Genomic DNA, 13,515 nt, shown 5'->3' with positions numbered 1-13,515 from the left:
CAATAGACCTAATGTTTTTATTTGTCAATCAGGTAAGATTTCTGTAATAGTGCTAATAAACTGAATGTGTTATCCATACAAAATAACCATGCTTATGCTAATAGCTATTAATTGTTTATTTCTTTCAGATGGCTGTTTCCATTCATTGGCCACATGGGCATCTGCACCTCCTCTGGAGTGATCCGGGATTTTGCAGGTCCATACTTTGTCTCAGTAAGTACATGCATTATTGTAACCAAGCAAAGTGGGAATGTTTGGGAATGTTTCCAAACCGTGCAGGTTTAAATCTGTCATTGGATGGTTTGGATCTCTTTCAACCTGGCAACAATGAGCTTGTTAGAAGCCCATGGAGGCTTGTTACTGTGAGACTCCTGAGTTGTGTTATAAATAACCTGTGTTATGTAGACTGGGCTGGACATTCCTCCTGTCTGACCTCAACAATATCAAACCTTTAATACTGGTTTCACTTAAGAACGTTCCTCTAGATCTAAAAGGTCTCTATAACTTGGTGTGAACTTCTGTTCATTAGCAATGGATCTTTTTCACTAGAAATCACTGGAAAGTTCTTCCTTGGTGACCCTGTACGAGCACATTCCTGTAATTTCCAAAAGAAAATCTATACCTGTGCAAAAAAGCAGAGGAGGACGGGTGGTGAAAGCTACACCTCATTCAGCTCTCTGGACAAGTAATTGTGTTCTCAGCCGCTTCCAGTGTTCTGGAGATCTTCTTGTTAAAAATGCATGACAGTATCCACGAGTTCACAGTCCGGGCAACTCTAGCTCATAATGCACCAGGTATTAAATGGAGGATCCAACTGCTTGTTCATAAGAATCCTGTACAAATTCAGACAAGCTGTTCAAACAAAAGAAAAGTTATCATGGTACAAAAGTTCCACAGCAGTTCTCTTCAGGTTCAGACATTATCCTTTAAACAGATCTCTGTCAGACAGGAGCAGAAGTGAAATGTGTTGGGTAGAGCGGGGCCGGTAACGTGAGAGGATGGGGTTATGGGGTCAGCACACTCTCAAGTGCACCACAATCTGCTTCTGACAGCGACTGCAACACGTCTCACATGTGCACTGAGCAGAGCGCTCTGGGTTGAGGTCAGTTCAGTTTAAGGGGTTTGGGAAATCCTTGATAATAGACTTGTATCTGCAGTGGATTATTATTTACATTTGCACTTGCAAAGTGTTTGTGTTTTGGTGGTTGCCAAGGTGTTACCATAGACAGTAAAAGAAATGGACACAGCGACCCCATTGGATTCAACAGAGACAGGTGAATTCAATCATGATATGTAAAAATTGATAGCCTGAATGCACTGTAAGTCGCTTTGGATAAAAGCGTCTGCTAAATGCATAAATTTAATTTAATTTAATTTAATTAGAAGCACGCACTTCCTGGGGGTCGAGCATACTGCGCAGACTCAAACTGAGCTTGATCACGTAGATGTCACGTGAGCACGCTGTGCCAAGAGAAATCGGAATCACCCACCGAATCTTGCAGACGTTGTTGAATAAGTTTGTCCCATTGCTTTTATGGACTCTCTATGGGCTTCTCCCTTGACTTCATGCCTCCACGTCCCCCTGATTGCCTCATAGACAGTAAAAGATTGCCTGCAAGCTTCTCCTCGTGTCCATATGGTCATTTCTCTACTGTGCGACAGAGAGTCGCAGGTTATGACGCAATCGTTAGCCTATATTTACAAAAACTGCTACTATGAGGCCACAACGTAAGATACAAGGTAATGGGCCCTACGAAAATGGCCCTTATACATTTTCGTGTTTCTTTAGAAATAATAAATGGACAAATGGAGTCTTTAAACGCCTCAGATGTAAAGTTATTCCCTGTCAAAGTGACGCCAAAATGAATGGAAGTCAATGGAATGCTAACAGCAGGTGGGGGTCCGCTAGCCAATGACAGCGCCCAGGGGTGCTTCAATAAAATATGAAACCCTGCCCCCCTGGGTGTTACTAGCGATTTCTTACTGATCCATGTGAACTAAACAAAAAAATCCTTGTCATTCCAAACCTACGGAGCCATAAAAGGGACGTGGTGGTAAAAATATGAGTAGATATGTTGAGAAATGTCTCTGTTTTTTGGGGGGAGGGGTTGGGGGTCCATACAAGTGGAAATCGCTGGTCACCTTTTGGTAACCAGCATTCTTCAAAACATCAAAGATTGCATTATAAAAGATTTAAAAAAGAAACATATACATGGCTCAATCATTCACAATAAGATCTATAATATGTATTTAGAAAGTAGATTTTAAATGAGCTGTCCTCAGAAAAATGTTGTGGAAGTCGATGGCTACCAGCAAATGTTTGGTTACCAGCATTCTTCAGAATGTCGTCTTTTGAGATCTACAGACGAACGAAAGTCAGGCTGAGTAAATTATGAAAGAATTGTGATTTTTGGTTGAACTTCCCCTTTAAGTAGTTGTTTTCCAGTTTATATAATATACTTAATACAATATACATATTCTTGAGAAGCAACACTGCATAAGACTGCATTCACTTAATGCTCTGGCATTAGAATTTATGAACTTGTTTTGAACTAATTTTAAGTGTAAACAAGTAAAAAAAAAAAAAAAAGCAAGGTATCTTTGTAAAATATGTCCTATGAATTCTGCTAAAAAATATTTAACAAGCAATATTTTTGAGAGGATTGAGGGGACTGAACCCGAGGTGCTTGTGTGTGCTCTTGTGCTGCTGTCAGGCAATTAGTGCTGTCATCATGATGTCATCATGAGCGCTACAGTCATTAGTCACATGACCTGGCAGCAGAACTGAGCCACCATGAGCTAAGATGGACTATATCTTTGCACATACTTGAGATGAGTGACAGCTCATGGATAACTGCAGGTAACATAGACCACCCAGAGTTATTGGCTCCCACAGAGACAGAGGCGTGCGTTCACAATGATATCTGACATCGTACACATACAGAGCTTACGTGTCTGTTTCTCTGTTCTTGCAGGAGGACAACATGGCGTTTGGAAGACCGACGAAGTGAGTCAGTGCTGTGGTTTTTTGTTGATCTGGATGATAAAAACAGAGCGATGCCACAGTGTTTACTTTAATGAATGATTTATAACTGTCTCTATATTAAGCTGGGGTACTATAAAGTATGCACTTGTCAAAGAAGTTACAGATGTCATGTCACCTTTAACGTGTAAAACCTGACATGTGGAAAAAAAAAAAAAAAATATATATATATATATATATATATATATATATATATATATATATATATATATATATATATATATATATATATATATATATATATATATATATATACACAAACCCGATTCCAAAAAAGTTGGGGCACTGTAAAAATTGTGAATAAAAACAGAATGCAATGATGAATTTTATTCAGAATACAACATAGATGACATATCAAATGTTTAAACTGAAAAAATTTATAATTTCAAAGGAAAATTAAGTTGATTTTAAATTTCATGGCCATCAGCACATCTCAAAAAAGTTAGGACAAGTCCATGTTTACCCGTGTGGCATCCCCTCTTCTTTTTATATCAGTCTGCAAACGTCTGGGGACTGAGGAGACAAGTTTAGGAATAGGAATGTTGTCCCATTCTTGTCTAAAGCCGGCTTCTAGTTGCTCAACTGTCTTAGGTCTTCTTTGTCACATCTTCCTCTTTATGATGCGCAAATGTTTTCTATGGGTGAAAGATCTGGACTGCAGCTGGCCATTTCAGTACCCGGATCCTCCTTCTATGCAGCCATGATGTTATAACTGATGCAGTATGTGGTCTGGCATTGTCATGTTGGAAAATGCAAGGTTTTCCCTGAAAGAGACGAGGTCTGGATGGGAGCATATGTTGTTCAAGAACTTGGATTTACCTTTCATTATTGATGGTGCCTTTCCAGATGTGTAAGCTGCCCACATGCACTCATGCAACCCCAGACCATCAGAGATGCAGGCTTCTGAACTGAACGCTGATAACAACTTGGGTTGTCCTTGTCCTCTTTAGTCCAGATAACATGGCAGCCCAGTTTTCCAAAAATAACTTCATATTGTGATTCTTCTGACCACAGAACAGTTTTCCAGTTTGCCACAGTCCATTTTAAATGAGCCTTCGGCCTGAGAAAACACCTGCGCTTCTGGATCATGTTTAGATATGGCTTCTTTTTTTGACCAACGGCGAATGCTACGGTGGATTGTGTTCATCGACAATGTTTTCTGGAAGTATTCCTGAGCCCATGTTGTGATTTCCATTACTGTATCATTCCTGTATGTGTTGCAGTGCCGTCTAAAGTCCCGAAGATCACAGGCATCCAGTATGTTTTTCTGGTCTTGACCCTTATACACAGAAATGATTCCAGATTCTCTGAATCTTTGGATGATATTATGTACTGTAGATGATGATTACTTCAAACTCTTTGCAATTTTTCTCTGAGAAACTGCTTTCTGATATTGCCCCACTATTTTTCACTGCAGCATCTTGACTTCTGAGAGACACTGCCACTCTGAGAGGCTCTCTTTAAACCCAATCATGTTGCCAATTGACCTAATAAGTTGCAAATTGGTCCTCCAGCTGTTCCTTATATGTACATTTAACTTTTCCGGCCTCTTATTGCTACCTGTCCCAACTTTTTTGGAATGTGTAGCTCTCATGAAATCCAAAATGAGCCAATATTTGGCATGACATTTCAAAGTGTCTCACTTTCAACTTCTGATTTGTTATCTATATTCTATTGTGAATAAAATATAAGTTTATGAGATTTGTAAATAAGTCCATTCCTTTTTTACTCACAATTTTTACAGTGTCCCAACTTTTTTGGAATCGGGTTTGTATATTCACATTCAGGTTTTAAAGGTGACATTTGTAATGTCAAGTTTGCATACGTGTTTTATGTTTCGTATCATATTTGATAAATCAGGCTTTTATGGCTCAAATAGTCTGATATAGTGAGAATATGGAGCTCATACACGAGGAGGAAAAAAACACCTTGATTTTATTCAGAAGCCCAAACTGAGAAAAAATATGCGATTTGGTGCAGTTGTTGATGTTTATATGGCCAGAAATGATGAAATTCTGATTCTGTTTGTAATGTAAATCAATGAGATCTCTTAAACAATATTACAAACATAAAATGCATATAGTAAATATCAGTTGTCACTCTATATCTCCCAATAATATGTGTTAGTTAGATGAGACGTAAATGCTTAGTTTTATGATTAAAGTTCTGTAGTTCGTATTTTGGGGGCAATATAAATAATGCAATGCAATACAATGATGATTGAGAGAAATATAAATAAATGTTCTTCTGGGCCTGATCATATTTCAAATAAAAGACTGTGTCATATTTAATACTCGATTTTGTTTTATTATTCATGATTGGATAATCATTTAAACCTAAGTTGCTATGTTCCAGATATCTTGAAATATTACTAACAATATAAAAGTTATTCTTACGTCAACTTTATAAAAGTAAAGATTTCACTGAAAAAGTACATGTGAAGCATGACTTGAAAGTGGTTATATTAAAATGTCTCAATCTAAAATTCCTAAAACTATCAATCAGATCACAATAGGCATGTAGTAGATTGTGTTAAATGGGTTTTTCAGATCAGGTCTTGTGTTAATCATTTTTATGCTTTAGAATTTGCATATCAAATATTATACAGCAGACTTTATAGGGTTAATGTCCTCCAACAGTGGTTATAAAAGAAATCACTTGGCCTGTTGAACTGCGTTGTGTGCTTTTCATGATGCACGTCCTTCACACTCATTGCATATGTGCTTGCAGTGATATGTATCTGCTTTATTCCCAGGTACTGGATGTTAGACGTCAGTAAAGTGTATGCCAGTGGATCTAATGCGTGGGACACTGCAGTTCACAACGCATCAGAAGAGTACAAACAGAGAATGGTAACACGTGTTTCTTCCCTATTTAGAAAATCAAAACTGTAAATCTTTTTTCTCTTTATAATATAAAAAAATATATATTTCTATAAGCATGCATACAGGTGAACTGAATATATTAAAGACATGTCACTCATGTTGTTTTGAATGGGAAGAAAATGCAACACTATATGGCTGCTCTACCGAAGGAAACCCCGCCTTCTAAATAAAAGAGCCAATCAGTAATCAGTCAACCCGTCACTGATTAGAAGCGTCCCAGTTGCTATAAAACAATCAGCGTTCAGAGACATACGCTTAGGACTAAACTGATCTAGCCTGAAAAATATGCTTTTTTTTTTGCTATTACATTTATGAGTCAGTTGTTGTCATATTTCATTGGTGAGAGGGGCCGGATTCACAAAAATCTTATTAAGAAATAAATATAAAAAATTTCTTAAGATGAATTCCACGAAGTTCGTAAGAATGTGCAATTCTTGAAAAAATCGTAATAAGTTCTCAAGTATATTTTTAATAAAATCTTTTTTTTTCCTTAAAGGTGCCATATGCAAAAATTGAGGTAAAAATATCCATAACATGACCTACACGCATCAAAAGAATGAGAAGAAATAAGGGCGATGATGTCATTAAAAAAGTGTCAAGTTATAGTGCTGCAGAGATATCAACCTTAATTAGCATTAGCATTACTAGCCCCGGGCCGACAGGTGTCGTAAAACCAGTTTCGGCCGTGGGAGGCGGTATGCGGGCAACATAACCACCAGCCAACCTGCAATACACGAATAACTCGCACGTCTTGTGGGCGTGTCTGAACCTGATGTCAATCATGTGGAAAGTACAGCCCACTACTTCATTTCAGTTCAGGGAAGAGAGCGTCACCCGCTACAGGGAATCAACCGCGCTTGGAAACACAAATCAAATCCGATAAGAAAAGGAGCCGAACCAGAGTAAACATCGGCACTGCTTTTAAACGCTGGAGACAACTGATGGACCTGAAAGAAATGAGGTTTGAGTCCGAACTTGCAACATTTCTTTTGGATTGGTAAGTTAGATGCTGTTAGTATTTCGCTAGAAGTTTGTTTTATATGTTTGTGTATTTGTTTTCGGGAAGTTATAGCATAGAAATGTATCGAAGGCTGTTCGATAAACTTGCTAATGTTAACGATGGCTAACCGTAGCTGCGTTTGATAATTATCTAGCTATAACTTACCCGTTGTTTTATTTCATAAGTAACCTGCTCTGTCTAGTCTGTTGGTCTCCGTGTCCTCTTTGCTTCGTGATTTTTCTGTGCGTGAGAAAATTGATGTGTGGTGTGAAAGCGTGTAAAAAGAGTCAATTGCGTGTGTCTCACAGTGAATGCTTGAGAGTTGGCAGCTCTGGTTACGTTGGTTGGCGCTAGCTTTGATCAGCTGTCTGATGTTTACCAATGATGTTGACAGAATGCTGTCTGTCAAATTAATTTAATTCAAATAATGTGTATATACAACTCAAAATGTAATATGAACAAAACGAATAGGAACATATTGACTGGTAAAGATGAAGGGGAGTAGCTTGAAGCTTTCATGTTTCAATATCACTTGACATCACCCAACGTTCCTCAGGAGGCAAAACGTCCTCTTAGGGTTCGGCTATGGCTCTAGGGTTGTTTTGAAGGTAGGGGCGGAGCATAGAGACTATGCCGTTTCTCGTTTGTTACTCTAGAGTAGACTAATTCACTTTATTGAGGCATACTGCCCCCATCTGGTATGGAATGTGGAGTATGACTTGATTTTTTTTGCCAGACATGACAGATGGCACCTTTAAGAAGAAAATAACAGCCGTTATCTGAATGAATACACGACACACTGATAAACTCACACGATTGTCTTTTTACACTTCCGGTAGATTATCCTAATAATCATAATAAGCACGCACCATAGACTGTATATTTTCATTTTGACTTTGACTGGAGCTCAGCTTCACATTTTTAATATGGCCTGTTTCTGAACAGTAACTTAGCCTGTCTCAAGCTGCAGCGATATGATTCATTCATTTTTGTGAGGTGTTTTTACGTTCTCATCCGAGTGAACGCTTCCGGTATTTAAGTCTGCGCTTCTACAGCAAATGCATCCTGCGCATATATATGCGCTGAATACTGCCAAAGATGAAAGTGAAAGTGAAAGTGACGTGACATTCAGCCAAGTATGGTGACCCATACTCAGAATTTGTGCTCTGCATTTAACCCATCCGAAGTGCACACACACAGAGCAGTGAACACACACACAGAGCACTGTACATGCACACCACCCACAATTCCGTCCGGCCCGAGACTAGAACCCACAACCCTTCGATTGGGAGTCCGACTCTCTAACCATTAGGCCACGACTTCCCCTTTTCCCCCAAAGATTATGTATTTATAAGCTAAAATTAATGGCGTTCAATTAAAGCTCCCTATCTGACTCGTTTTAGAGTTGCTAATGAGTTTTGAAGTGAGCAAAAAGCAGCGTCACACACAGGCTAATCATGAATGATCGTGTTTACATTGACAGTCATCTTCAGAAAACTCATGCACATCCCTACTACTATGTATTATACATAGCTGTTGTTGTAATGCTTAAATATAACAATTACTTTGAAATAACCCCATAAATTCATTAATTATTATTGTTTGGGATTTAAGACAAGTTTGGGGCTGTCCCTAAATTTCAGAAGTTATTTACGATGATTTTTAAGAAGATTCTTTTCAAGAATTTGAATTCTTTGGTTTTGTCTTAAGAACAATCTTATGAAAACAGATACGGATATTCTTAAGATTAATTTTTTCTAAAGTAAAAAAATAAGAAGAAAACGGCAGTTAAGAAGAAATTTCTTCTTAAGAATGTTTTGTGAATCCAGCCCCAGTTTTGGAGAGATCTGATGTTTCCCCATTCAAAGAGACAGGAGCTGCACCTGCATCCTCGAGAGGCGTTTCAAAGATGGCCGCCGAGTGACATGACTTGTCTTAAAGAGACTTTGGTATATTCTGACAAATGATCTCCGTTTTCTCTTCAGCACAACCTTTGCTGTGACAACTGTCACTCGCATGTGGCCATGGCCCTCAACCTGATGTGCTATGATAACAGCACCTCATGGAACATGGTGAACCTCTGCCTGCTGGCACTCATTCATGGCAAACACGTCAGGTGAGACCGTGTCCAAACGCTCCTACATGTGTTCGTCTACATGTCATGTATGCATCTTTGAGAATCTGATTTCTTGTATTGATTTGATTTGACTGTGTGATTGGTAATTTTCAAATAATCATGTGTATTCATACACTGACAATTCATACTGTACATTCCTAAACTTACATTACAAAAATTATTATTTGCATATTAGCAGTGTCAGTGGCACTGATTGGACGAACGCAACATGCAAGCCTATTTACATAAAGGCTTATACATGCACATCAACATATAATGTATTACAAACTGTACTATCGAGTTTTTACTAAATAGTCTTTTTGAAATAAAAGGGCAGAATAAAACACTCTAATTGATGCATTTTCACCTCAAACACTGAAACGTCACATTTCTGTTACTGTCAAAAGCAGGTGAAAATAAGGCACTTGACTGGGTGTCTGTTGCTAAACATTTAATCATAGCATTCAACGCTTTTTATGATTTCATATGAATTTGTACGATACGTAAGCATGTGGGTCCGTCCCTAAACATTTCCCACAATGGACTGTCAGCAGATCGTATGAAAACCTATGAATGAGACATACATTCATCCCAATTAGCAAGTTTTATCTGATGAAATCTGAGCAGTGCAGCACATCCTGGATGTAACTTCAAAACTCTGTGATGAAAAGCCACATTTGGATAAATGTGTTTTTTTTTTTATAGCACTTAATAGTATTATCTTGTGTATTCTGAAAAAAAAAATAATAATGTCTGTGTTTGCAGTCATTTTATATCCTAAATTAGATTTGAAGTCCTCTCCACTGCAGGATTGCATAATTATAGGACTGATAAATTGGACCCAGTGCTGTGTTTTGGGTGTCAGCTAATAATGCTCCTACATGACACCTGAAGTAATAAGGGATTGCTCCAGACACAACCTTTTTTTCAGAGACCTGGTGACTGTCTGAGAGCACAATGCATGTGCATTGGTCCCAGGAGGCTTGAGAAGGACTCGCACAGGGATGGGCTGTCATGGTGTCTCTCAGTGGCACCCAGGTGTAATTGAAAGCATTGCATTATGTGCATGTTTCTCCTGGCCCAATATGTTCAGGATGCATCCATCACTGTTTAATGTGAGATTTCTACTGTCAGTCAGTCACTAAATAAGGAACTGCAGGTATGAAGTGATGATGCAGCTCTTTTGTCCTCCAGCTTGTGGAAGCAGATTGTTGGGGTTGCATCAGAATGTAGAGTAATTGGACGTCACACAGAGAATGAATTTTGACTATCAGCATTAAATCTGGTCCACAACACATTCTTATCTGATATTGTAAAGTAAAAAAAAAAAAAACAGGCTATGTTCTGTTGAGGGAAAATAAATGTGATTTCACAATAATAATTTGTCTTCTGTGATTAATGGTCTTTGCATAGGTAAGCACCACCTTTGTGAAAAGAAGTTTGCTTAACCGTTTTAAATGTGCACTTATCTGAAAACTATTTTAGCTATAGCTAAAAATCAGAGGTGGGTAGTAACAAGCTACATTCACTTGAGTAATTTTTTTGGGTAACATACTTTTTGGAGTATATTTAAAGATGGATAATTTTTTGGTTTTTTTTTTTTTTTACTTTTAGTTCGTTAAAAAATTAGAAACTTTTAGTTCGTTGTGTGTGACGCTCCTCTCGTTACTTTATCTTAATGCAAATGTTATAAATGCTTCAGTTTATTCCAAAAGCGCCGTCTACTTTTCTCTTGGCAATGAGTGATGCCCATTCGTGAATGATTCATTCTTTTGAGTCAATTCTGTTCAAAAGCTTGTTCAAACCAGTTTTGCAAACGAGTGAATTGGTTCATAAATCAGTTTGAATGAGTCGTTCAGTTCCCTGCCGCACGCGCTGAGCGTCTGAAGTGGTTCACTCAGAGCTGTAACGTAATCAGCAGTGTTGAAAACGTGGACATGGATCTGCACTGAATTGAAAGCAAATCTGCAGTATGCTAACGATGAAGATCTTTATTAGATGAACAGGTGCTGTCTACTGTTCAACAGGTAATAACTGGGCTACATTCAATTACTGTATACACGATATCACTGTGATATTAGTTTGTTGTACGTGTGTGGCTTATAACAGAAGGGAACCAAGCTGAATGTAGCTTCCAAAAGACAAAAAATAGCCGATTAATATTTTATTCATATTAATACGATCACACCGGCGTGAGAACATTCAGCGAGTCATATCATCAGCTGCTAAATTCAGATCTGTGATCGCTTGCTGGCGCTGAGCCAGAGATAGATGCGTTTTTACAGCGCTGCGCATTATAACCAATCACACACGGTTCTGTTGAGCTTATGAATGCAATGGCCAATCAGGTGAGTCATAATATATATGTACATTTTTTGGGGTGGAGATGAAGTGAAAACTCTTGAGTATGTTAATCCATTTCAGAATGGGAGGTTTGTCAAACCAGAGAAAGCAGGGTAACTCATGCCTGTTTCTGAAAAAGAGGTAACTTACCCAGTAACATACTCAGACAAGTGCATTTTACATAACACGTAAAATTGTCTGCCGTAAGATAAGGAAAATGATCTTAATTCAAACAGAAACAAGCATATTTTGAATTTCTTACCCTACTGGCAGATAATTAGCAAAATAAGAAAAATGCATCTTGATTTAAGAATATTTTGATATTTTGACTGGAAACAAAACAAAAATTCTAAGAAAAGCATTTTTTTTTTTTTTTTGCAGTGAACGTTCTTTGAACATATTTTCATCATGCAGACATGCTCAAAGTGACAAAAATGGTATCTCCTTTAATACGGGATCCCCTAGACGAGGAGGCTGAATAAATTTGTAGAGTTATTTATTTATTTTTTTGCCATGGAATTTTTTGCCGTGGGATAGGCTACCATCAAAATGAATATCAATTCAATTATTTAACCTTTTTATCTCTGATTATAATAACAGTCTTGTTGGAAACTGAAATATTATTCAGTTACTATTATTACAAAAATCATATACGTTGCACAAACAAGCACATCAATCAAATTAATACAAATAAACACATTATCTGGATAGACATGAGTATACACAAATAATTAAAAGACAAGTATGAACTGTAAGAAAATGGGACTTAGCTAGTTGAATATAGCATGATAATACTCGCCCTCAAAGGGCCTGTTTACACCTGGTCACTTCATGCTTTTTCTCTGATAGGATAGCAATCGAATCCTGAAAAGACAATGTGTAAATGCCCTCCGAAACACTTTCAAAATGGATTTAAATCCGATTGATCAAACCACTTTAGAAGGTGGTCTGGGGCGCATTCCACACAAAACTGGACAAGCTAGTGTAAATACATCCGGCTGTTAAAAGCATAAATGTCAGTTTTACTCCTCCTAAAAATGTTAAAGGGTTAATATGATGCCATTTCAATTTTTGCTTTTTCTTTTGAGTGTTACAAAGAGATACCCAAAGAGAATGTCATATTCTTAGTTCTTTTCACGGTCATCAAGAAAATAGGAGACGGACCACACCAGTGCTGGCTTCGACTCCAGTGGGTTATTACAGTTTAAAATTTGTCAGAGCTAAGCATCTTTATATTTACAATTAAATCTCCATATTATGCATCAGCTACTTTGTTTCCCTTATTTTTTGTAAAACATGTATATAGTGCAAAGACACGCTTTGCCTTATAAAAACTTTAGTATGACTGAGTTTTAAAGCATGACAAGTACAAAACAAAACCAATAGACAGAACAACCTTGGATGGGATCAAAAGATTAAAAAAAGTTTAAATTATTTTTTAAAAATTGGCAAAAAAAAAAAAATTTCCTCCACATATCTCACTCAGCTCTTTCATTAAGGGTTTCCCATTGATCAGCAATTGCGCCTGCAGCTGTGTCTCATTTTGGGACTGTTTTGTGCAGTTGGGGCAGTGTTCGTGTTGTGGTATTGGCGATTCGGCGATTCCATGCAGAATATTTTGAATACCAAAAGCAAACCTGTGAAATCCAAGTGGAAAGGCTCGACAGCAGTATTTATTTTATTGTTTTATAATGGTTTTGTTTTCTTTAGGAATCCTGTAAGCACTTTTTAATTGTTTTTAAGTTGTAATTTTTTGTTCAGATCAAAATGTTATGACATTGTATGTCACAATTGTAAACTGAAACTGAACTTTTAAAGCAGGTTCTAATAATATATATGGTCTTTTTTTATAAAATACATTTTATATGTATTATACATTTAACTAAAGGATACTGCAAGCACTTTAATTCCCAACACCCCTACTACCCTACTTTACTCCTACTGCATATAAATTGTTCAGTAACCTTGACGGTTAAATGGAGATCCCACTGTGGTCTGGTTAAATCATCATTTACTTATTCCTAACGTTTGCATATGGTGGTGTGTTCTTACAACACAGATCTACCAAATTTGGCTATAAGTTTGATTACATCATAATATAATATAATACAATTGCGGTTAATAGTGG

At 37.4% G+C, this 13,515-nt stretch overlaps 1 protein-coding gene across 1 annotated transcript in view; it reads left to right on the top strand.

The window, feature by feature from the left end:
• LOC127935192 (transmembrane protein 222) overlaps nt 1-13,515 on the top strand; it is a 31,972-nt gene that overhangs the window by 2,193 nt on the left and 16,264 nt on the right. Inside the window, exons 2-5 of the mRNA XM_052532853.1 lie at nt 129-213; nt 2,976-3,007; nt 5,799-5,895; nt 8,914-9,044. Of these exons, the coding sequence (XP_052388813.1) occupies nt 129-213; nt 2,976-3,007; nt 5,799-5,895; nt 8,914-9,044 (345 nt within the window). The remainder of the gene's footprint in view (nt 1-128; nt 214-2,975; nt 3,008-5,798; nt 5,896-8,913; nt 9,045-13,515) is intronic.

This window comes from Carassius gibelio, chromosome A19, assembly GCF_023724105.1.
Source record: "Carassius gibelio isolate Cgi1373 ecotype wild population from Czech Republic chromosome A19, carGib1.2-hapl.c, whole genome shotgun sequence".
NCBI lineage: Eukaryota > Metazoa > Chordata > Actinopteri > Cypriniformes > Cyprinidae > Carassius > Carassius gibelio.
The sequence above is the reverse complement of the archived record's forward strand: the minus strand, read 5'-3'. Positions and strand labels throughout refer to the sequence as shown.